Genomic DNA, 24,165 nt, shown 5'->3' with positions numbered 1-24,165 from the left:
AAACAAAAGATAAACCCAATATATTCAGACCACCTCCTATGGGGACCTCAATGTCATAACTCACAGACATTCAGGCTCAACTTCATGTTTCCAGGGGCATTTTGTGATGGGTCATTTTCCTTCATTTATCCTTTGAGTATTATTGAAATTGATGTGAAAACCATTGCTTCACTTGATGCCCAGTCTCCACAGGAGTTGGCTTTGGAGAGCTGAGCTACTAGAGGAATAAAAGTACATGACCTGGGCTGGAGAGATGGCTCAGCCATTAAGATGCTTGCCTGCAAAGGCTAACAACCTTGGTTCAATTCCCCAGTACCCACATAAAGTCAGATGCACAAAGTGGCACATGTGTCTGAAATTTGTTTGCAGCAGCTGGTTGTCCTGGCATGCCCACTCTCTCTGTCTGTCTCCCTACTGGAGCTCCCACCACTGGGGAAAATATTGAACCAAAAACAGCATCACATGCCTGGAGGGACTGGAGAAATTAATGCCACTATAAAGGACTTGAAGGATGCAGGGGTCACCACGCTTTTGGCCTGTTCAGAAGACAGATGGATCCTGGAGAATGACAGTGGATTATCATAAACTTAATTAAGTGGTGACTCCAATTGCAGCTGCTGTACCAGATGTGGTTTATTTACTTGCGCAGATTACCACATCTTCTGGTACCTGGTATGCAGCTATTAATCTTGCAAATGCTTTCTTCTCCATACCTGTCCATAAGGACCACCAGAAGCAATTTGCCTTCAGCTGGCAAGGTCGGCAGGACACATTTACTGTTTTACCTCAAGGTTATATTAACTCTCCAGCCCTGTGTCATAGCTTAGTTTGCTGGGATCTTGGTCACCTGTCCCTTCCACAAGGTGTCACGTTGGTCCATTATATCGATGACATTAAGCTGATTAGGTCAAATGAACAGGAGGTGGCAACCACTCTGGAGTTGTTGGTACAGCATATGTGCATCAGGGGATGGGAAATAAATCCATCCAAAATTCAAGAACCTTCCACCTCAGTGAAATTTCTAGGAGTTCAGTGGTGTGGAGCATGCAGGGATATTCTTTCTAAGGTGAAGGATAAGTTGTTGCACATGGCTTCTACCACTAAAAAAGAAGCACAATGTCTAGTGGGCCTATTTGGATTTTGGAGACAGCACATTCCTCACTTGGGTGTCTTACTCCGTCCCATATACCAAGTGACCCAGAAAGCTACTAGTTTTCAGTGGGGCCCAGACAAGAGAAGGCTCTTCGACAGGTCCAGGCTGCTGTACAGGCTGCTCTGCCCCTTGGGCCATATGATCCAGCAGAGCCAATGAACTTGAGGTGTCAGTAGCAGATAGGGATGCCATCTAGAGCCTTTGGTAGGCCCCCATGGGTGACTCACAGCGGAGGTCCTTGGGATTTTGGAGCAAGGCCCTGCCATTATCTGCAGACAATTATTCTCCCTTTGAGAGACAGCCTGCTATTGGGCCTTAGTGGAAAATGAACGTTTTTCAATGGGCCATCAAGTTACTATGCGACCCGAGCTGCCCATTATGAGCTGGGTGTTATCTGACCCACCAGGCCATAAAGTAGGACGTGCACAGCAGCAGTCCATCATTAAGTGGAAGTGGTATATACGTGATAGGGCTCAAGCAGGCCCTGAAGGTACGAGTAAGTTACATGAGGAAGTTACCCAAATACCTATGGTTGCTACTCCTATTATAATGCCTTCTGTCCCCAAGCATGCACCTATGGCATCATGGGGTGTGCCCTAAGATTAACTGACTGAGGAGGAGAGATCTAGGGCATGGTTTACAGATGGTTCAGCACGTTATGCTGGCACTGCCCAGAAGTGGACAGCTGCAGCATTACAGCTCCTTTCTAGGACAACTCTAAAGGACTGTGGTGAAAGGAAGTCTTCCCAATGGGCAGAACTTCGGGCAGTGCATATGGTTGTGCATTTTGCTTGGAATGAAAAATGGCCAGATTCACAGTTATACACTGACTCATGGGCTGTGGCCAATGGTTTGGCTGGATGGTCTGGGACTTGGAAGGAGCACAGTTGGAAAATTCGTGAGAAGGACATTTGGGGAAGGTGTATCTGGATAGAACTCTCTGAATGGGCAAAGGATATAAAGGTACTTGTGTCTCATGTTAATGCTCATCAGAAAGTGACCTCAATATAGGATGACTTTAATAATCAAGTAGATAAGCTCACCCATGCTATGGTCAACCTATTTCCTCAGCCATCCCCGTCATTAGCCAGTGGTCCCATGAACAAAGTGGCCATGGTGGCAGGGATGGAGGTTATGCATGGGCCCAACAACATGGACTTTCACTAACTATGGTTATGGCTGCTGCTAAGTGTCAAATCTGACAGCTGCCAAGACCAGCTCAGGGTCCCCAATATGGCTGCATTCCTTTGGGTGACCAACCAGCAACCTGATAGCAAGTTGACTCCATTGGACCTCTTCCATCATGAAAAGGGCAGCATTTTGTCCTTACTAGAATAGACACTTATTCTGGGTATGCATTTGCTTTTCCTGCACATAGTGGTCCTACCAAAACCATTATCCGTGGGCTTACAGAGTGCCTTATCCACCGCCATGGTATTCCACACAGCATTGCTTCTGACCAAGGAACTCACTTCACAGCCAAGGAAGTAATCAGTGGGCTCATGATCATGGAATTCACTGGTCTTACCATGTGCCCCACCATCCTGAAGCAGCTGGCTTGATAGAACAGTGGAATGGCCTTTGAAAGGAACAGTTATAGCACCAACTAGGTGGCAATAGCTTGGAGGGCTGGGGGAGTGTCCTCCAGCAGGCTGTATATGCCCTTCATCAGCATCCTATAGATGGTACTGTTTCTCCTATAGCCCAGATTCATGCGTGCAGGAATCAAGGAATGGAAATGGGAATGGTCCTGCCTACCATCATCCCAAGTGACCCATTAGCCAAACTTTTGCTTCCTATTCTCACAACCTTCCACTCTGCTGGTCTTGAGGTCTTGGTGCCAGAGGAGGGAGAATGATTTTTCCAGGAGGCACAAAGAACATTCCATTGAACTGGAAGCTAAGACTTCCCCCTGGCCACTTTGGGCTCCTGATGGCCTTGAGTGAACAGGCTGAGAAAGGAGGTGCAGTGGTAGCAGGGGTGATTGATCCAGACTACCAGGGGGAAATTGGACTGCTCCTCCACAATACATGTAAGGAAGAGTATGCCTGGGGTATGTCTGGTGTTGACCATGCACTGTTATCAGAGTCCATGGACAACTGCAACAACCCAATCAAGGCAGTGTGATAAATGGCCCAGATCCTTCGGGAATGAAGGTGGAGGAAATACAGAATGGGTAGTAGAAGAACGTAGCTATAGATACCAGCTAAGACCATGTGACCAGTTACAAAAAACAAGGTTTCTGTCCTACCTTGATAAGGAGTGTTTGTACATTTCTACACCAATATTAAGATTACATCACTAGTTAACTGTTGTTGAATTTATATTTGACCTATTATATGAGAGACTAAGCATCCCACAAGGAACCTTGCTTTGTGCTGGGGGAAAAGATTGTGCATTTCCAGTTGTATGTAGGATAGTTATAGCATGTCAGGCCAAGTATGACCCTGTTACTGTCTTCATCTGGAAATTAAATATAATGTAAGGAGATATGGTTTGGTGTCAAGTTGACAAAGGATACACTGGTGATGGCTGTTGTCAACTTGATCTGTTTAATAATCTATAGACAGTCCTTTTTGAAATTTCTTTTTATTTTTAGTTGAGAGCAACAGACAGAGAAAGAGGCAGAGAAAGAGAGAGAGGGAGAGAGAGGGAGAACGGGCGCACCAGGGCCTCCAGCCACTGCAAACAAACTCCAGATGCGTGCACCCCCTTGTGCATCTGGCTTACGTGAGTCCTGGGGAATCAAGCCTCGAACCGGGGTCCTCAGGCTTCACAGACAAGTGCTTAACCACTAAGCCATCTCTCCAGCCCTAGACATTCCTTTTGAGTGGGTCACTGATGTTGCTTCCAGGAAGAATTAACTGAAGGAGAAGTCCTTCCCCCAGGGTGAGCCCCTCCCCCAGAGTGGGGTTCCTCTCGGAGTGAGGGGGACTTTATATCAGGAAGCTCTGTGAGAAAAGGGTCTCCTTCCTCCCACCTGGCTACCTGTGCTGCTTGCTGTCTTCCCACAGACTGAGGAGCAGCGTCTCTCCAGGAAGCCTCCAGGCCTTCGATGCTGGATTGGGATGGCTGAGGCATCCAGCCTCGTGGACTGAGCAGCTGCCGGGTTCCTTGACTCTGGGGCCTCCAAACTACTATTGGAATGCTGTAAACTAATCCAGTAAACTCCCTTTTAGTACAATTTATTCTACCGGTTCTGTTCCTGTAGAGAACCCTGACCAACACACCTCGTAAAGCCAGAGGCACCAAGTGGTGAGTGCTTCTGGAGGTCTTTACAGTGGCTGGGGGCCCTGGCGTGCCCATTCATTCTCTCCATCCACAGTAAGGCTCAGGAGTGACCAAGGACCACGGAGACCGCTCTGAGGCAATGATGGAAGTTTTTATTTGGGGGTGGGGGGAACCACAAGCTGCCAGGACTGACTCTCAAGAGCGGAGCAGTCAGCTTGGGGTCACAGATAGTGGGCTTTATAGGCTCTTCAGTTGGGGGAAGGAGAGGAAGGGGAGGAATTTCTTTGCTGGGACAGTAAATCTCTGTTCTTTACATTAACCATAGGGTAAGACCAGAAGTGACCTGGTGAGAGTTAGGGGGCAGTAAATCTAGACCTGGAGCCTTGCCAGGCAGGAGGCTGGACAATGTCTTGAGGAATGTGGAGGATTCACTTCACTCCTGCTGGAACTCCATTGTGTCCTGACCTAACCACCACCACCCCCCCCCCTGTGGTGGCACATGCCTTTAATCCCAGCACTCAGGAGGCTGAGGCAGGAGGAGCACTGTGAGTTTGAGGCCAGCCTGAGACTACATAATGAATTCCAGGTCAGCAAAAAAAAAAAAAAAAAAAAGCAGGGACAGGAAAATGGTGTCAAATGTGAAATGCTAAGAGGCACATGGAGGAGACCAGATTTTTCTCCAGAGGCAGTTTGAAGAGCCCAGATGTGACTAACCCCGCTCCCACTCTAAAGAGCACTTCCTGCCCTCAGAGACTTACTCGATTTGGTCACCCAGCTGAAAGGGGCCATGGGTAATTCACCTGCTCAATCACTCAGCCTCAGTTCCCCTTCCCAGCCAGCCTCACGTGCAACTGAACCAAAGCATGGGAATACGTAAATACCAGGAATCATTCATTCCACCTAGTTAAACCAAACCACAACCGTTCCAACCTGAGATAGAGAAATAACTCAAAACGAAAGTCCAGCACGGAGGTACACGAACTCACACCCGAGAAACTTCTTGCCACTCCCTCCTCCCCTAAACCAGCACGTGTCTCCACAAACTTATCAGCAAGCAGTAACAGGGCCTGCAATCTTGAGATTAACTTCAAATGCCAACAGTGTATAAGGATTTATTTGAATACGTTGGGGCATCTTTGTTCCTCTATTTAAAAACAAAGCAAAAGAAAACAGTATGAGGTCACGTAGCATTCCCATTCTGGGCATTCCTGTTGCTGTGGGACCCTGTACTCATAAACACCACCTTGACCTCTACAGTTCAACATAGTTGCTAAACACACAGAAAGGTGAACTCCAGGGGGAGCAGGCATTAAAACAGACACCCGAGACTTACACGTTCTACATGTTCAGGACAATTTCATCAAAATTGACATTGAAAACAGGACTGTATTTTTTTTGGGGGGGGGGTAGGGTCTCACTCTAGCCCAGGCTAACCTGGAATTCACTATGTATTCACAGGCTGGCCTTGAACTCATGGCGTTACTCCTACTTCTGCCTCCCAAGTGCTGGGATTAAAGGCGTGTGCCAACACGCCTGGCTATTTTCTTTTTTATTTAAAAAAATTGTTTTTTAGTTTTATTTATTTATTTGAGAGAAAGAAAGAGGCAGAGAGAGAGAGAGAATGGGTGTGTGCCAGGGCCTGTAGAGCCACTACAGACTCCAGATGCATGCGCTAACATGTGCATCTGGTTTATGTGGGCCATCTCTCCAGCTCTGTACCATATTTTCTGGAACCCAGCCTCCAGAAGAGTCGGGCTCACTCAAGGGGGTCTGAGTCCAACAGACCTGACTCAGAAGTTGGGGCTGGTGGCCAGATAACAAAACTGTTCCCCTCTCAAACTTCAGAATGCATGGCTTGTACAGTAAGACAGTACTGACCTGCCTCACACCATGTCGGTGACAAGGAAATAAGTGAATGTAGCATAAAATGGAGAGTGTGTTCCACGGCTGATACTTCTTACAAGATACACTCTTTGCCACCAAGAGACTAGTAACACAGCAACTCACAGAAGGTCCCTGTCATTATATGACTGGGTGAAATATTTATGCACCTGACAGAGTATGATAAGAGAGATAAAAATACCATTTGGAGAAATAACTTTTTTTGCTCTGTGTGTACCAGCTGAATGGGCCAAGGGGATCTAAGATAGCATGCGAGAGTACATTCGAAAGGATCTTGGTTTTCTCCTCCACTGGGAATTGAACACACCCAGTGATTCCCCCACTTTGAAGTGGGAGCCACCACTCAACAGTGGAGCTCCCAAATTCTCAGCCCTGTCGCAGACTTAGCCATCCTCTAAGAACAGTGTCCCCAAAAGCCTGGGGAAGTACTATGATAGCAGTGACCTGAATGGGTACTGTTGGCAGAATGAAGTAAGGGGCCCCAGGTGCCAGCAAACCACCCAGCACACCTCCTATTTGCAACAGAGCCTCTCAGAGTGCAATCGTGGCCAGCACCACAATTCTCACCCAGGGAACTTGGGTCCCTAGTCCCTGGCCTATTGCATGAAAAACTCAGTGGGATGCCCACTCAGGTTCGTGCTCCAGTTTGAGAGTCATTGGGTCTAGAGTGACCTGAGATCTCAAAGCTTAAACCAGACCCAGAGTGCAGCCAACCATGACAGGGAAGGAAGCCTTCGGGAGCCTGCCCCTTTCAACCAGTTCAGTGGGGAAGGGCTGTCAGTCATGTTAGGCTACAATGTTCAAACCCATGCTGCTTCTGGAATGAGAAAACAGCACATCTTTTCCTGGCCGGTCCATAAAATACCATAATGGGTTCCTGAAGGGCACAGACTGTGTGGAATACATCCCAGTCCAAGGCCTGGCAATCAACAGACAGCAGGAAAAAAACAGAAATGAACTGAGTAGCCAGGCATGGTGTAGCACACCTTTAATCCCAGCACTGGGGAGGCAGAGATAGGAGGATTGCTGTGAGTTCTAGGCCAGCCTGGGACTATAGAGTGAGTTTCAGGTCAGCCTGGGCTAGAGTAAGACCCTATGTGGGGGGGGGGGGGAAGAAAGGGAAGGAGAGAGGGAGGGAGGGAGGGAGGGAAGAAAGAGAGAGAGAGAGAGAGAAAGAAAGAAACTAAGTAACAGCCACAGTCCCAAGAGTGTATCCTGAACACAGAATTCTATGACTGCATCCTTGTGTCCCCCACACAATGATGTTGGTTCCTGAACCCTGGCAGACAATAACTTTAGGGGAAGACTATGACTTGACAACCACCCTGACCAGAGGGGGCCTGTGTCCCTAGCTCGCTCCTCGGTCCACCTCCCCCACTCACCCCTTAAACCCACGCTTGCCAGAGATCATGTTCACAGGTCCCATCTACCCCTGGCAGTTGGCCTGAGGCATTACTTCCACTGGAGAGTCAGTTCGTGCTCCCAAGCATCTTCCACTGTTTGGGGCGTCTCCCGTGACCGTGGAGGTAGGCCATCATCCTTTCCACCACCCTCCAACCTCGGACGTCCCACCTCTGGGACTTCCTTCCATACCTGTAATAGGACAGCAGGCCATTGCCAAGCACGAACCAGCGACGCTGGTAACCCTTCAGGTAGTTGGTCCACTTGAGGAGCCAGCCCTTGTAGCTGTCCAGGGGCAGCGGGGCCACCAGCACCCCGGAGACGGAGCCAGCCCCTGACATCGCACTCCCCAGCGAAGTCTTCGCCTGGCCAGATCGCTTTGGCCCCCTGGGTTCGGCTTTGACCGAGGGCAGGCTGCCCACCACTGACTCCAGCAGCGGGGACAGCTGTTCTTCTGCTGTGGCCTTGATGAAGACGACGGGTTCGGCCCCAACTGACCCCTGCGGCTCCGATCCCTGCCCAGTCCCTGCGCTGCCCGTCTCAGATGTCCTGTGGAGCCCGGGCTCGCCCTCGGACACCGGCTCGTACGCCTGGGCTGACAGCTCCGGCGACGGCAGCGGAGGAGGAGCGAGCTGAGGCTTGGGCGGCTCCGGGCCCGCCGAGCCCGACGTGGAAGCGCTCATGCCCGGCGTCGCCGTGTGGCACGACAAGCAAGGGACCACGGTGAAGAGCGACGACAGTCCCCGGGCGCGGCCGCTGCAGCCGCCGCCGCCGCCGCCGCCGCCGCCTCCGCCTCCGCCCCGGCTCGCAGCGGCCGCTTTCCCCATGGAGCCGGGCCGCCCGCCAGTCCGCCGATCCCGAGCGAGCGCGGCCGGGCGCGGGTGGGGGCGGGGCGGGGCGCGCGGGCGGGGCGGGGCCTCGGGCGGGGGCGGGGACTCGCGGCGCGGGGGCGGGGGGCGCGCGGGGAGCCCCCCCCACACACACACACACACGCGCACACCCGCGCTGGCGGCGCCCCGCGCCCCTGTCCCCATCCGCCCTCGCCACCGCTCTCGGATAACACCTGTGGCCTCGGAGCTGAGCGAGGGAGCGCGCGCTTCGATGCCGGCTGGCCCCAACCCGTGCCAGGCGCCCCGGGAACAATGATGAATGCGTGCCCAGCCAGCAGCCACCCCGAGCGCGGGGTGCCCTGCCTCCCCCACCCCGTGCGTTCATCCCCGCCCCCCACCCACCACACACACACACACACACACACACACACACACACACACACACACACACACACACCAGCCCTGCAAAAGGAACCGAGCCCAACAGGTGCGGCACTCAAAACTCCAAAATGCACCCGAAACAGGGGTGTCCCAAGCCCCTCCCCACACCCGCCTGGTCTGCGAGGACCTTCCTTGACCCTGCCGCTGCTGCCTCCACATCCCAGACCAGTCGACCTCTGGGTTATGCCTAGGTGCTTCGCTGCAGGTAGGGACATCCTCATAGGAAAGGGACAAGATTTTGTAAACCAAGCATTTTAGGACGTGGAATACATGCAACATTGGGACTCTTTCCTTGCACATACTGAATATCCCTGGGTAGGCTGGCACACCCAAGAAGCCTCCCCAGCAGCTGTGAGTTTGGTCATTTTATTATTTATTTGCGAGAGAAAGAGGGAAGGAAGGGAAGGTGGGCACACCAGGGCCTCCAGCAACTGCAAACAAACACCAGACGATTGCGCCACTTTGTGTGTCTGACTTTACGTGGGTTCTGGGGGATCGAACCTGGGCACTCTCTAGCCCACCATTATCCTTTTTCTTTTTCTGGTTTTTCGAGGCAGGGTCTCACTCTAGTCCAAGCTGGCCTGGAATTTCACTATGTAGTCTCAGGATGGCCTCGAATTCAAGGCAATTCTCCTAGCTCTGCCTCTGGAGTGCTGGGATTAAAGGCGTACACCACCACACTCAGCTATTCATTCTTTTTTAAGGGAAATATTCTAGTTTTCGTGGAGTTCCTGAAAGAAATTGAGGCCCCAGAAAGGTTAACCTGATTTTGAAAGAGTCCATCCAAAGGAAGTTTCGATGGCTATCACAAATGACCAGAAATACAAAGAGAGGTTAGTGTTAAGGGTTCAGCCCCTTCCGGTTTAGAACGCTTTGGTCTCCACATGGGTCATCCGGGTATGCCTTGCCCTCTCTGGTCTTGCTTAAGACAAGACAGTCTGTGCAGGGATTGCTTTCTATGGAAGTGGGCCACATGGAACACATTGGAAGGTCCTAGAGCCAGGTGGTCAGGCATAGGCTGAGCAAAAGATTATACTGAAGCAGGGCCTGGTGGTTTCCCAGCACTTGGGAGGCTGAGGTAGGAGGATGGCTGTGAGTTCGAGGCCATCTTGAGACTACATAGAGAATTCCAGGTCAGCATCAGTTAGAGCAAGACTACCTCCAAAAACAAAACAAAACATAAAAAACCCTTATACTGTCCTGGAGCACTTGTCCATGAATGGTGGTCTTTCCAGAAATTTCCCCCTAAACTCCAGAGAGCAGAGAGCTCCCAACCCTGTGCTATCCCATAAGTACAATCGTGGTCCCTCTAGCTTCAGTGGGCCAAATCACACCCAAGAAAAGGAATTGCTGGGGAGCAGTAAGACTCAGGAGCAATGGGCAACTGGAAAATGGGGTGAAAAACCTGCCCTTCACTACACCCTTTCAATGAGTAATCTGTGATCTGCTTATTCAGAGAAGAACTGGCTAGGCATAGTGGCTCACATCTTTAATCCCAGTACTTGGAGGCTGGGGCTACAGAGTTTCACGTCAGCCCAGACTAGAGTGAGATCACCCTACCTCAAAAATAAAAGATAAAGCCAGGCATGGTGGCACACACCTTTAATCCAGCACTCGAGAGGCAGAGGTAAGAGAATCACCATGAGTTCAAGGCCACCCTGAGACTACATAGTGAATTCCAGGTCAGCCTGGGCTAGAGTGAGACTCTACCTCGAAAAAACAAAACAAAAAAAATGTGTATATATATATATTAATATATATATATAATAGAATTAAAAAATGGGGCTGGGGAGATGGCTTAGCAGTTAAGGTGCTTGTCTACAAAGCCAAAGGTCTTAGGTTTGATTCCCCAGGACCCATGTAAACCAGATGCACAAGGTGGCACACGCGTCTGGAGTTCATTTGCAGTGGCTGGAGGCCCTGGAGCACCCATTCTCTCCTGCTCTTCTCCCCACCCCGCAATCTGCTTCTTCCTTTCTCTCACTCTCTCAAATAAAGTTAAAATATATATATTTAAAAGACAAAAAGTAGGGTTATTGATGGCTCAGCAATTAAAGCATTTACCTGCAAAGCCTAATGACCAGAGCTCAATTCCCCAGGACCCACATGAAGCCAGATGCACAAGGTGCTGCAGCACATGTGTCTGGAGTTCATGTGCAGCGGTTAGAGGCCCTGGCAACCCATATTCACTCATATCCCCCCCCCGTCATTACAAGTAAATAAATAAAATTAAAAAAAAGAACTTCCAGTCTGGGGAGATAGCTTAGTGGTTAAAGGTGCCTGCTTGTAAAGCCTGCTGGCAAGGGTTTGATTCCCCAGAACCCACGTAAAGCCAGACACACAAAGTGGTATATGCACCTGGAGTTCATATGCAGCAACAAGGGGCACTCCCTCTCTCACCCCCCTCCCACACATACAAGCAAACAAATAATTTTTTTAAAAAGCACTTTAGCTGGGTATAGTGACACACACCTTTAATCCCAGCACTCAGGAGGCAGAAGTACGAGGATCGCTGTGAGTTTGAAGCCACTCTGAGACTACGTAGTGAATTCCAGGTCAGCCTGGGCTAGAGTGACATCCTACCACACACACACACACACACACACACACACACACAAAAAAAAAAAAAAACTTTAAACTAGGTATATTGGCACATGCCTTTACTGCCAGCACTTGGAAGGCAGAGGATGGGAAGGATCACTGTGAGTTCAAGGTTAGCCTGGGACTACATAGTGAATTCCAGGTTAGCCTGGGCTGGAGTGAGACCCTACCTTGAAAAAAGACCAAAAAATTAAAAAAAAAAAAAAAGAAAAAAAAAAAGAAAGTGCTGGAGAGATGGCTTAGTGGTGAAGGCACTTGCATGTGAAGACTAAGGACCCAGGTTCGATTCCTCAGTATCCATGTAAGTCAGATGCATGTGTCTGGAGTTTGTTTGCAGTGGCTAGAGGCCCTGGAGTGCCTATACTCTCTCTCTCAAATAGATAAATAAATAATTTTAAATACATATTTGGGGAAAAAAGAGAGAACTTTAAGCTGAGTGTCCCTGAGTACACACCATTAACCCCAGCACTGTGAGTTCAAAACCAGCCTGGGTTAGAGTGAGACCCTGCCTCAGAAAAAAAACTGAAAATAAAAAGCACTTTAAAATCACTCCACATAAATGTATTAAAATTTGTTCTTTATTAATTATTTTTATTTATTTGTGTGTGAGAGAGGGGGGGGAGAAAGGGAGAGAGAGAGAACATCAGGGCCTCCAACCACTGCAAATGAACTCCAGATACAGGCACCACTTTGTGCATCTGGCTTTACCTGGGTACTGAGGAATTGAATCAGAGTCATCAGGCTTTTTAAGCAGGTACCATTAACGGCTGAGTCATCTCTCCAGCCCCTAGAATTTGGTTTTCAATCTGCAGGTTCCTGAGATTCTGACTCAGCAGGCCTAGGGGGAAATTCAGGAGTAGGCATTTAATAATCTCCCCAGGGGATTCTGAGGTGGGTGGATCATGGCTAGCAAATCTTGGGTTTGAAGAGTCAGTGAGGAACTTCAGCGTCAGCCCACTCCCTCCGCGTGGGAACCTCAGCTACCCCGGAGCTTCCTTTGCTCGTCTATATAATGAAGATAATACCTGCTTCAGTGGTTGTAATAAAATCATGCATATAAGACACACGGCATAGCAGATGCTCAGTAAACACCCTCTAGTTATTTAACTAGACAGCACTCTGTGAAGCGTTTCATCAGAGTCAGGAGCACAGTTGACAAGCTTGGGAATCAACCACAGTGCAAAAGCACAGCTGCCGCTATGAGGGTCAGCCACGCTTGCTGCCCTCACCGTGGGAAGCTAATAAACAAATCCTTAACAATATGTTTTGACTTCTGCAACCAATTGCCAAGCACCCCAAGATGACAGGCCTAAGTCATTAACTCTACCAGAAAGTCACAGAAGGCGCAAGGTTGACGCAGAGTCAGGATAACAAAGGACATCCAAGGTGAGGAAACTAGCGGGCGCAAAGCCCCAAACCAGGGGAGACCAGTGTGACACGTGACAACGAGCTCTGTGCATTTGCAGGTAGTAGAGTCTAGTCTCTTAGGTATTAGGTCCCTTCTCTATTCCCTTCCACAGGGCCATGTTGACCCTAGGACTCTGAGTCTGCCTCCTGGCATATTAACTGGGGATACCTCCGCCCCCAGCCCACATCTGTGGACACCACTCAAGGGCCCTCCCTCACAGGGCAGCTTCTCTCCTCTCATACAAACTTCTCCCTGACTTGCTCTCACTATCTTTTATTTATTTATTTATTTATTTATTTATTTATTTATTTATTTATTTATGTTTTTTGAGGCACGGGCTCACTCTAGCCCAGGCTGACCTGGAATTCCCTATGTAGTCTCAGGCTGGCCTCGAACTTCAGACACATGCGCCACCTTGTGCATCTGGCTTATGTGAGTCCTGGGGAATGGAACCTGGGTCCTTTGGCTTTGCAGGCAAGCATCTCAACACTAAGCTCTCTCTCCAGCCCCATCCACAATTTCTATCCATACAGCAAGAAGACCTCAATTAAATTGTGTTAAAATAGACCAGAGCCTTGTGTAGTGGTGCATACCCCCAACACTCAGGAGACAAGGTAGAAGGATCACTGTGAGTTTGAGGCCAACCTGAGACTACTAAGTGAATTCCAGGTCAGCCTGGGATAAAGTGAGACCCTACCTCAAAAAAAAAAAAAAAAAAAAAAAACCACTACAGGGCTGGAGAGATGGCTCAGCAGTTAAAGTGCTTGCCTGCAAAGCCTAATGACCCAGGTTTGATTCCTCAGTACCCATGTAAACCAGATGCACAAAGTGGCGCATGCATCTGGAGTTCATTTGCAGGAGCTGGAGAGCCTGGTATGCCCATTCTCTCATTCTGTCTGTCTCTCTATCTATCTATCTATCTATCTATCTATCTATCTATCTATCTATCATCTATCTGACATCTATCTATCTATCTCTATCTCTCCCCCTTGCAAATAAATAAAATGTTTAAAACAAAACGGCCAGGTGTGGTGGTGCACGCCTTTAATCCCAGCACTTGGGAGGCAGAGGTAGGAGGATCACTGTGAGTTCGAGGCCACCCTGAGACTACATAGTGAGTTCCAGGTCAGCCTGAGCTACAGTGAGACCCTACCTCGAATGGTGGCACATGCCTTTAATTCCAGCACTCTGGGGGCAGAAATAGGAGAATTGCCATGAGTTCGAGATCACCCTGAGACTACACATTGAATTCTAGGTCAGCCTAGAATGAGACCTTACCTAAAAAAAAATAAATAAATAGGTGTCTGTTTCCTGTGGGGATGCGATGGTGTCAGTTGGGTCTGGGCAAAGCGGGAAGTTTTTATTTTTATTTTTTTTATTGTTTTCCCTGCCCTTCTGTTCTTCACCCTTCTGTGGTGAACCAAAAAATAAATAAATGAATGAAAGAAAGAAAGAAAAGGAAAAAGAAAAAGAAGCAACAAGATGATTCTGATGAATATGATGATGATGAGTCTGCAGCCTTGACTTCGTTTCAGCCTCAGCCTGTTCAACCTCAGCAAGGGTATATTCCGCCAATGGCCCATCCAGGACTGCCCCCAGTTCTAGGGGCTCCAGGAATGCCTCCACTGTTGCCAGGTGTTCCTCCCCTGATGCCAGGAATGCCACAAGTTATGCCAGGCATGCCACCTGGATTGTATCATCAGAGAAAAGCACCCAGTCATTTTGTGGTGAAATCATAATGATGCCAATGGGTGGAGTGATGCCACCTGGACCTGGAGTACCACCTTTGATGCCTGGTATGCCACCAGGTATGCCCCCTCCTGTTCCATGTCCTGGAATTCCTGCAATGACTCAAGCACGGGCTGTTTCAGAGCCAGGTATTCTTTTTTTTTATTTTTTGGTTTTTGGCTTTTTGTCAAGGTAGGGTCTCACTGTAGTCCAGCCTGACCTGGAATTCACCATGTAGTCTCAGGGTGGCCTTGAACTCACGGTGATCCTCCTACCTCTGCCTCCCAAGTGCTGGGATCAAAGGTATGCACCACCACGCCCAACTTTAATCTTTTTTAAAATATATTTAAAATATATTTTATTTATTTATTTGAGAGAGAACGAGGCAGAGAGAGAGAGAGAGAGAGAGAGAGAATGGGTGCACCAGGGCCTCCAGCCACTGCAAATGAACTCCAGATGCATGCACCCCCTTGTGCATCTGGCTTATGTGGGTCCTGGAGAGCCGAACTGGGATCCTTTGGCTTTGCAGGCCAATGCCTTACCTGCTAAGCCATCTCTCCAGTCCCCAGCACCAGGTATTCTTTTTTTTTTTTTTTAAATTTTTATTTATTTATTTGAGAGCAACAGACACAGAGAGAAAGACAGATAGAGGGAGAGAGAGAGAGAATGGGCGCACCAGGGCTTCCAGCCTCTGCAAACGAACTCCAGACGCGTGCGCCCCCTTGTGCATCTGGCTAACGTGGGACCTGGGGAACCGAGCCTCGAACCGGGGTCCTTAGGCTTCACAGGCAAGCACTTAACCGCTAAGCCATCTCTCCAGCCCAGCACCAGGTATTCTTAATAGACCATCTGCATCAACTGCAACAGTACCTGCTCCGTAGCCTCCAGCTTTTCCCCAGTGCTGGACAGGCTCAGGCAGCTGTCCCAGGACCTGTTGGTACAGATTTCAAGCCCTTAACTAATATCCCTGCTACAACTGCAGAATCCCCAAAGCCTGCCTTCCTCGCTCATAGACAGTCTACAGCTTCAACAGCTAGGTCAACAGTACTGCAGCCAAACCGGCAGCTTCGGGACAAGTAAGCCTGCGACACTTCCAGCCACCCGTGCAACTAGTAAGTTGATCATCCAGATGAGGTATCACTAGAAGAGAAGGGCACAGTTACCCAAATATTAACATAATCTTCCTTGACCTGGACAGGCCCCGACTGGTAATCCACCAGTTGGACCAACTGAGGGTATGATGCCACCACAGCCAAGTATCCCACAGCAGCAAGCAATGAGACCCCCAATGCCACCTCATGATCAATATGGTGGTCATCATCAAGGCATGCCAGGTTACCTTCCTGGTGCTATGCCACCGTACGGCCAGGGACTGCCAATGGTACCCCCTTACCACGGTGGGCCTCCTTGACCTCCAATGAGAATGAGACCTCCTGTAATGTCACAAGGTGGCTGTTACTGATCTTAATTCATCCAGTCTAATAGGTTTGGAGATTAAACCTTTTCTCAACTTGTGCTGTTTATATAGCCAAGCTTCTGTCAATAAGGCTTCACTGTGCCGTTAACAAACATTGTCTTCCCACATACCAGGAACTATTGGGCATTTATTTTTCATGGGAAAATTATATGGGAATAATAACAGCAGGAACTTTTCCTGAAGTTGCAATTTATACTATATAGCTTCTTTTTCATGTTTCATGTAGGTTTTTAGAAGTGAAGTGTAGCTGGGACTGGTGGTGCATGCCTTAAATCCCAGCACTCAGGAGGCAGATGAGGAGAATCGCTGAGAGTTCAAGGCCACCCTGAGACTACAGAGTGAATTCCAGGTCAGCCTGAGCTAGAGTGAGACCCTACTTTGAAAAAACAAAATAGAAGTGAAGTGTAGTAAATTTGGTTCGTTAAATTGTGAAGGCGCTGGAATTACATGAACATTCCACCTTTACAAAGGCAAGTTCTGTAAGCTTACATTGCTATTTGTAGCGTTATGCCTTCCCAGCATGTCAGATGCTGTTGGACTTTATGGTGAGGGCTGTAACTGTTTCCAGGCATGTGTACACTGGAAGTCTGAATGTGTAACAATATTTAATGTATTTAAAGTCCCTCATGTTGCAAGGTTTAAGAATTCTGACCCATCACGGTCATGTGACTTTTCTGGACTGTTAAACTTCATTGTGATAAAAGGATAAAAACATTTATGCCTTTTTATTCATAACCCAGCTGTGGACCTCTGTCTGCAAGGTTTGTACAGATGCATGCCACAGCAGATGTCCACATAATAAAAGTCATAATCACCAATGCAAAAATAAATAAATTAAATTAAATTAATAAACCAGACAAAAAGTTTGGAGAGATGGTTCAGTGGTTAGGTACTTGCCCGTAAAGCCTAACTACCCGAATTTGATTCCCCAGTACTCATGTGAAGCCCATTGCACAAGGTGGCACATGCATTTGGAGTTGTGTCCTGGGTTTGTTTGCAATAGCTAGAGCCCCTTGTGTCTCTCTCTACTGGGCATGATGGCTCATGCTTTTAATCCCAGCACTAGGAAGGCAGAGGTAGAGATCGCTTTAAGTTCAACGCCAGCCTGAGACTACATAGTGAATTCCAGGTCAGCCTGGGCCAGAGTGAGAGCCTATCTCAAAAAAAAAATTTTTTTATTATGGCTCATTTTGAGAGAAAAAGAGGCAGAGACAGAGATGATAGGGGGGAATGGGCGTGCTAGGACCTTCAGCCACTGTGAACAAACTCCAGACACATGGACCCCTTGCATACATACATGGGACTTGGGAATGCAAACATGAGTTCTTAGGGTTCACAGGCAAGCACCTTAACCATCATGCCATATTTCCAGCCCTTGAAAGTAATTTTTTAAATTCCAATTTTAAAAAAAAATCTGTGGCTACAGAGATGGCTTAATGCTTAAGCGCTTGTCTGTGAAACCTAAGGACCCCGATTTGAAGCTCGATTCCCCAGAAACCATGCAAGCCAGATGCACAAGGTGGTGCCTGCATCTGGAATTCATTTTCAGTAGCTGGAGGCCCTGATGCACTCCTTCTCTTTCTCGCTTTCTCCCCCCCCCCCCCCCGCTCTCTTTCTCTGTCTGTTGCTCTCAAATAAATAAATTAAAAATAAACAAAAAAAAAAAACCTGGGTTGGGCTGGAAAGATTTGTCAGCAGTTAAAGGCACTTGTTTGCAAATCTGATGGCCTGGGTTTGATTTCTCAGCCCCACATAAATCCAGATGCACAAGGTGATGCATTCTCCCCTTTCTCTCTGCTTGCAAATAAATAGCTTTTTTTTTTTTTCTAAAAGCTGGTTGTGTAGATGTTCTGATAATCCCAACACTAGTGAAATAGAGACAGGGGTGTCCCTGAGACTTGCTGGCCAGCCATTCTAGTCTAATTGGTTAATTACAAGCCAGTAAAAGATCCTTCTCAAAAAAAAAAAAAAGGTAGACGGCACCTGAGGAACATGTCTGCAGTTGACCTCCACGTGTACATGTGCACACATGCGCATATGCCTGCACACACACTATATATGTGTGCACACAAAAAGCAGGCAGAGGGCTGGAGAGATGGCTTAGCGGTTAAGGCACTTGCCTGCAAAGCCAAGGGACCTCGGTTCAATTCCCCAAGACCCACATAAGCCAGATGCACAGGGTAGCACATGAGTCTAGAGCTTGTTTGCAGTGGCTGAAGGCTCTGATGCACCCATTCTCATTCTCTCTCTCTCTTACTGTCAAATAAATAATAAATAAATAAAATATTTTTAAAAGTAGACATAAAGATGTGTGTGGCTTGAATGTAAGTCCTATACCATTTTATATTTGGGATTTGAGCATGTGTGGATTTTCCCATCAATGGAATGACCCATCCTGAGGAATACTAAGGGTCAGTTACACTAGAATCTCTGCTCCCAGGAGAAGCTGAAGCTAGCTCCAAGGAGTGAGCTTATTTTTTTTAATAGCTGTATTTATTTATTTGCAAGCAGAGAGAGAGAGAGAATGGACACATCAGGGCCTCCAGCCACCACAAATGAACTCCAGATGCATGTGCCATTTTGTGCATCTGGCTTTATGTGGGAACTAAGGACTCAAACTCCAGTCATAGGCTGTGCAGGCAAGTGCCTTAAGCTGCCTTCAAGGTAGAGCTGAGACTCCTCATCAGACTCTCCACACAGATGGTTGCAGAGCCCACACATACCAGATCAACAGAACTTTGCTGCACCAGGGAGGGAATGGGACATGTGGCCACCATGGCAATGGGCAGCATTTCCTGCAGCCCATGGACTGTGTGGGGCAAATGCCACATAGTCTCTCCGAGAAGTCCAAAGGAGGTGCCCAGCCTTCAGCCAGAGGACCCAGACACCATGGGCCAAAGCTTTCATCTGATTCCTCTTTCTTTCTTCCTTCCTTCCTTCCTTCCTTCCTTCCTTCCTTCCTTCCTTCCTTCCTTCCTTCTTTTCCTTCCTCCCTTCCTTCCTTCTTTCCTTCCTTCCTTCCTTCCTTCCTTCCTTCCTTCCTTCCTTCCCTCCCTCCCTTTCTCCCTTCCTTCCTTCCTTCCAATGTCAGAGTGAGAGAGAGAAAGAAAGGGCAGGGAACAGGAGAGAATTGGCATTCCAGGGCCTCCAGCCACTGCAATCAAACACCAGACATGTGCGCCCCCTTGTGCACATACGTGACCTTTCACGTTTGCATCACTGCATGTGGTTTATGTGGGACCTGGAGAGTTGAACATGACTCCTTAGGTTTTGCAGGTGCCTTAACTGGTGAGCCATCTCTCCAGCCCTGACGCCCCTTTCTTTTCCCTGAGGAGTTACTTGGTAAGCTCCACAAGGGCAGAGAAATTGAGTCCATTCTGCTTTCCGGTCTGTATCAACTATGAAAACGCCTGGCACATATTTGAGCATCCTGAAGAAATCACCTTAAAGATAATTTCCTACATACATCAGCATAAGACATATGCTTAAAGATTCAGTCAGAGGGGGCTGGAGAGATCGCTCAGCAGTTAAGGCTTTCTTGCAAAGCCTAACAACCTGAGTTCTATTCCCCAGTTCCCACACAAAGCCAGATAAACAAAGTGGAGCATGCATCTGGTGTCTGTTTGCACCAACTGAAGGCTGTGGCACGTCCATTCTGCCTGTCTCTTTTGTCTGTCTCTGCTTGCAAATAAATAAATAAGATGTAAAAGAAAATCAATCAGAGCTGAGTGTGGTGGCCCGTGACCCAGCATTTGGAAGGCTGAAGTAGGGGGAGAGTAGTGAATTGAGGTCAGCCTGAGCTACAGAGTAAGTTCTAGGTCAGCCTGGCTAGAATGAGAAAACTCAGTCAGGCAGAATATAGTAAGTGCTCTAAGCACAGCTAGAACTTGGTGGTTACACAGAATTTTGGTGTCTGGTGACACTTTCATTTATTCCAGAGGTAATTGTGGAAGGGCTTGTTGCCAGGGGAGGCCTCCATCTGCTTCTTCTGCCTCCGTATTTCATAAGGAGCCATGATTCATAGGAGTCGCTGAGGCAGAGACTGCTAGAGCTTAGATCCTATGTGCACCCCCTCACTGACCCCCAAAGGACCACGTGTTCCAGACCTGGTCCATAGAGAGGAACTATGGGGAGCTGCGGCCTAGTCAGAGGTCCTTAGGTCACCGGGGGCCTCCCAGAAGAGGGATCGTGAGAACCTTTCCATTTCCTCTTTCTCCTTTTCGGCTCCCTCGCTGAGGTGAGTGGTTTTGCTGCGCCACGCTCGCTGCCATTTCTCTGGTTCCAGAGTTCCAGCCCCCCCCCGTGCCCCCCCCCCCCGTGGTGTTTCCCAATGTCTGATGGCAGCCAGTGGGGGAGGGGATTGGACTTGGCACTGCAGCGCTGTTCTGCCACCACCAGTTGTGTTGTTTTCTCCTCTCCCCATCCCTCTCTTTCTGTCTCCTCTTCCCTCCCTTTCTCTCGTGCCCTTCTTCCCTTTCCCTCTCCTCCTCCTCCTTCCCCTCTCCCTCCCTCCCTCCCTCCCTCCCTCTCTCTCTTTAGTCCATATTGGCCTTATGATCCTCCTGCCTCACACTGAGTGGCGAAATTACAGGTGTCACCACCACACCGGCTTGCTTGCCTGCTTCTTGGAGACCTTTGAAGGAGGGCCTTGTGGACTTTTGCTGTGAATTTTGATGCACTTACGTGAAAGAGATTTCTAGCACTTCACATCCCGAGTCAGATGTGAGGCTCGTGCCTACAATCCCAGCACTCAGGAGGCTGGCGTAGGCTTGTCATGAGTTTGAGGCCAGCCTGAGCTACATAGTGAGCTCCAAGGCACCTTGGACTTTAAATATTCTTGGATCCTAAGAAAGGGAAATAGGGAGGAGAGCTGGCTCAGTGGTTAAAGGCACTTGCTTACAATGCCTGACAGCCCTGGTTCAGTCGTAAAAGCCAGATGCACAAGGGGGTGCATGAATCTAGGGTTCATTTGCAGTGACAAGAGGCTATGGCATGCCTATTCTTCTCTCTCTCTCCTTGCAAATATGAAAGTGTTTTGTTATTGTTTTTCAAGGCAGGGTCTCACTCTAGCCCAGGCTGACCTGGAATTCATTATGTAGTCTCAGGGTGGCTTCAAACTCAAGGTAATCCTCCCACCTCTGCCTCCAATGTGCTGGGATTAAAGGCGTGCACCACCACACCCAGTTTAAACAAATTTTTTTAAAAAGAAGGGGAGGCCAGGTATGGTGGTGCACGCCTTTAATCCCAGCACTTGGGAGGCAGAAGTAGAAGGATCACTGTGAGTTCAAGACCAGCCTGAGACTAGTGAATTCCAGGTCAACCTGAGCTGGAGCAATACCCTACCTCAAAAAAAACAAACAAAAAAAAAAAAAAAAAAGGAGGGGTAGGTGGGAAATAAACAGCAAGTGAAGGAACTAGCTATTCTCACATCTCAGAGTAAATGATGACAGCTTAAATTTGTGGACTAATTTGGGATCGCATTGGCCCATCTTGAACTCATCTGACTTGAGCCAGTTGGCTTCATTAGCAACTCAATTTCTATCCATTCTTCCAGAAGGAATTTTCTAAAGAAATAAAATAGATTATTGCTGCCAGGGCTTCCATTAAAAACATCTCTGGGGATGGAGGGATGGCTTAAGGAGTTTGCCTGCAAAGCCAAAGAACCCAGGTTCAATTCCCCAGGACCCACATTAGCCAGCTGCAGAAGGGGGCACATGCATCTGGAGTTTTGCAGTGGCTGGTGGCCCTGGCGCGCCCATTCTCACCCCCCCCCCTCTCTTTTTCTTTCCCTCTCCCTCTTTCTCTGTCAAATAAAAATAAAAAAACATCTCTGGAAAGGATGGCCTGGCATCATCCCCTTCAGTATTTCTGGTGTGTGGCCAGGTGAGAAACACAAATCACTGGGGATGGACATCGGGGTCACACCAGCAGATGAATTCGGGAGCCTGACAAGAATGGTAAATGCTGAACACAAGGTCACTAAAGTGTTCCTGTGACCCAGATGTGCCTGGATGGGAAAGCCAGCAACAAGCACGCATCACTGCTGGTGGAGAGGACGCTAGCGCACCTGCCTGGATGACTGTCCCCTCAGTAATACTCTGGCCATCATAATCCCTCCCCTGACAGAAAGGCCCAGGAACCTCTCCTTGGCACAGCCGCGGTCAGCTGTCAGGACTGTACCACAGAACAAGGCTAACTAAGGTCCAGCCATGACACAGTCACATAGAATGGGCAAGGAAGAATGTGTTGATGAGTGAACAAAGAGCAATGATGGGCCTGGAGACATGGCTCAGCAGCTGAGGCACTTGCCCGCAAAGCCTAATGATCCAGGCTCGATTCTCCAGTGCCCACATAAAGTCAGATCACAGTGGTGCATGCACCTAGAGTTTGTAATGGTTAGGGGCCCTGGAGCGCTGGTGTTCTTTCTTCCTCTCCTTGCAAATAACCAAATAAAAATATTTCTTTAGGCTGAAGAGATGGCTTAGCAGTTAAGTGCTTGCTTGTGAAGCCTAAGGACCCCGGTTCGAGGCTCGATTCCCCAGGACCCATGTTAGCCAGATGCACAAGGGGCCGCATGCGTCTAGAGCTCGTTTGCAGTGGCTGGAGGCCATGGCATGCCCATTCTCTCTCTCTTCCTCTCATCTGCCTCTTTCTCTCCCTGTCACTCTCAAATAAATAAAAATGAACAAAAAATTTAAAAAGTATATTTCTTAAAAAAAAATAATAATGCCAAGTGTGGTGGTGCACGCCTTTAATCCCAGCACTCGGGAAGCAGAGGTAGGAGGATCACCATGAGTTTGAGGTCACCCTGAGACTATATAGTTAATTCCAGGTCAGCCTGGACCAGAGTGAAACCCTACCTCAAAAAACCAAAAATAATAATAATGATGATGGTGGTGAGTATCTGGTTTTGCCCCTGCATAGGTTTGGGATCTTTTTCTTCAGATCTTTGTTAAGTGTCATTTTCAGAGCTGGACTTGGTGGTGCACATCTTTGATCCCAGCACTCAGGAGGCTGAGGTAGGATTATTGAGTTCAAAGTTAGCCTGGGCTAGAGGGTGACCCTGCTTCAAAAAGAAGAGGAATTTTCAAGTGAATGCTTTCTCTGATCACTTCTCTAAAATCACATCTTTCCCTGTCAGGGCCTCACCCACTCACCTACTGAATGTAGATCTATAACGCTGTAATAGAAATGTAATTCGTGCATCATGAAATCCCCCCATTTAAGATGTACAGCTCTATGTCCTCTCTGTATTCACAGAGCTGCACAACCACAGTTTTCTCCCTGAAAGAACCTCTGTATCCTTTAGCTATCGAGTCCCAACCTCTCCTCCCAGCCTGATGCCGCAAATAATCTATATACTGTCTTTACGGAAATGTTCTGTTCTGGACATTTCCCATCAATGGAATCCTACGCTACGCTGTGCCATTTCGCCTCTGTTCCTCATCAGCCACACAGCACTCCAGTGGCGCCCCAGGACATCTTCGTGGTAAGGCCTAAATCTCAAAAGAAGTCTGCCCCAGACCAGTGTTCTGGGCTAGCACAGTGACCGCACTGGGGACCGTGGCACCAGCATAGATGGCAGCTGGCTCCTTATTGGCCAGTAAGCATGTCCCTGAGCTGAATGACACCCTCCTGGACACACAGTCCATATTTCCCTCCCTGTGAGGTAGCAGTCTCCTCCGAGTGGGGTTGTCTTCCAGGTAGCCTTGTACCTCATGATGTTCTCGCCCCAGCACCATGGCCATTCCCCACAGGGCCATGCAAGTTCTGCTGCAGCTGCCCACATTCCTTGCTCCCACAGTGAAGCTCTTTGGAGAATCATTCAAAAGTTGGATGATTTATTTTATTTACTTCTTTCATTTTATTTATTTTTTGGTTTGTCGAGGTAGTGTCTCACTCTAGCCCAGGCTGACCTGGAATTCACTATGTAGTCTCAGGGTGGCCTCGAACTCACAGCTATCCTCCTATCTCTGCCTTCCGAGTGCTGGGA

The 24,165-nt window shown here is 48.5% G+C and overlaps 1 protein-coding gene and 1 pseudogene across 2 annotated transcripts in view; one reads left to right on the top strand and one right to left on the bottom strand.

The window, feature by feature from the left end:
- Osbp2 (oxysterol binding protein 2) overlaps positions 1-8,180 on the bottom strand; it is a 155,098-nt gene extending 146,918 nt beyond the window's left edge. For both annotated transcript variants that reach the window (XM_045132564.1, XM_045132565.1), the window contains exon 1: positions 7,880-8,180. In XM_045132564.1, coding sequence (XP_044988499.1) covers positions 7,880-8,028 — 149 coding nt within the window. In that variant the 5' untranslated portion in view covers positions 8,029-8,180. The remainder of the gene's footprint in view (positions 1-7,879) is intronic.
- A 188-nt stretch (positions 8,181-8,368) lies between these two features.
- On the top strand, positions 8,369-16,157 carry LOC123454038 (annotated as a pseudogene).
- The last annotated feature ends 8,008 nt before the right edge of the window (positions 16,158-24,165 follow it).

This window comes from Jaculus jaculus, chromosome 13 (genome assembly GCF_020740685.1).
Source record: "Jaculus jaculus isolate mJacJac1 chromosome 13, mJacJac1.mat.Y.cur, whole genome shotgun sequence".
In the NCBI taxonomy this organism is placed as follows: domain Eukaryota; kingdom Metazoa; phylum Chordata; class Mammalia; order Rodentia; family Dipodidae; genus Jaculus; species Jaculus jaculus.
The sequence above is the reverse complement of the archived record's forward strand: the minus strand, read 5'-3'. Positions and strand labels throughout refer to the sequence as shown.